Source organism: Emiliania huxleyi (assembly GCF_000372725.1).
Source record: "Emiliania huxleyi CCMP1516 chromosome Unknown EMIHUscaffold_144, whole genome shotgun sequence".
Classification (NCBI taxonomy): Eukaryota; Haptophyta; order Isochrysidales; family Noelaerhabdaceae; genus Emiliania; species Emiliania huxleyi.
In genome coordinates, this window is record NW_005201154.1 from 360,768 (window position 1) to 362,212 (window position 1,445).

The 1,445-nt window shown below is 70.0% G+C and overlaps 1 protein-coding gene across 1 annotated transcript in view; it reads right to left on the minus strand.

Annotated features, from left to right (window-relative positions):
- EMIHUDRAFT_111100 (hypothetical protein) overlaps window positions 1–1,075 on the minus strand; it is a gene marked incomplete at both ends in the record, with an annotated part of 2,293 nt that extends 1,218 nt beyond the window's left edge. The window contains one exon of the mRNA XM_005787274.1: window positions 663–1,075. Within this exon, the coding sequence (XP_005787331.1) occupies window positions 663–1,075 (413 nt within the window). The remainder of the gene's footprint in view (window positions 1–662) is intronic.
- Between the last annotated feature and the right edge of the window lie 370 nt (window positions 1,076–1,445).

A 1,445-nucleotide genomic window follows, 5' to 3' on the forward strand; every position in this document is an offset into this window, starting at 1 on the left:
CAAGAAAAGGGGGGGGGGGGGGGGGGGCATCAACTGCTGCTCCGCTCGAGCGAGTGTGAGCTCCGCGGCTCTTCCTGCAGCTGCTGCAGCAGCGCCGACGGCGTCTTGAAGTGCAAAGGCCTCTCCTCCTCCGCCTCCCTCGCCCGGCCATCCCCCCGCGCCGCGCTGGGCCGCCGCCGCGCCGCCGCCGCAACGTCCCCGCGCCACGCCGGTGCAACAACTACAGCCGCACGCGCAGCGGGGAGAGGGAACCACCCCCGATGCAGCCGAGGTGCAGCCGAGGTGCAGCCGAGGTGCAGCCGAGGTGCAGCCGAGGTGCGGCCGAGGTGCGGCCGAGGTGCGGCCGAGGTGCGGCCGAGGCGCGGCCGAGGTGGGGACGTCGCACACCGTCCCCGCGCCACGCCGGCGCTGCGGCGCTGCGGCGCACCTCTGCAGCGGACAGCGCCTTGCGCGGAGGCGCTGTGGCGGGGCGGGCAGAGGCGGAGGCGACGGAGGCGGCGGCGGCGGCGGAGGAGGAGAAGGAGGAGGCCATGGAGAGGCCCTCACGTGCCGCGGACGTCTCGTGCCCGCAGCACCCTCCGCCGTACGATGCATCACGGTGGCCCCCGTAGCCGCGCTCGCAGCCCATGTCACTGTACCCTCCGCCGCACCCTCCGCCGCACCCTCCGCCGTACCCTCCGTCTTCGAGGCGGCCCTCATCCGGCGAACTGTGGTGGTGCGGAGGGAGGGCGTCTTCGTCGGCGAGGAGGATGCCGCACAGCTCGGAGAAGATCTCGGCGAGGTTGCACAGCGGCGCGAGCTCTCCCGCGGCGAGCTGCGTCGGCGAGAGATGGGAGAGGTCCATGCCGAGGACGTCGTCGCCGATGGCCCGCAGCAGCACCTCGTAGTTCGCGGCGTGCTCCTGCTCGCCCACCGGCGCGGCCTGCACGCCCGGAAGGGTCCGCGCAAACAGCTTCTTGAAGAGAAGGAGGAAGAGAGACGAGTTGGCGTCGCGGAGCGAGAAGATGGTATCGTCGAGACCGGCCGCGTTGAGCACCGCGTTGATGCGGTCGAGCGCGATCTGGGTCGTCGACATCCGTTCGTGCTGCTCTGGTGACGGCGGCGTCGGCCTCAGGAGGGACGTTGAACTCGCCTTCGTTTGTGTGCTTGAGCAGCACACAAACAGAGAAACCGCGGTGACTGACCCCCTAAACAAGACAAGGTACCGCTCGCCGGTACCGCAGATTTTAGCGCCGGTACCGGCATTTGCCCGGTACCGCCCAAGCGAGGTACCGGTCGAGAGAGAGATGTCAGCGGCGGCCCAGGATGACAGAATTGGCCTTCGCCAGACTGAGGACTATTGTGCGCCTCGGCGAGGCGGTTCCGGACATCCCGATTCCGAGCGCGGTGGACCTCATCTTGCCGGTCAACTGCCGGCGGTCGACAACTGCCGTTCGAGCAGCGTC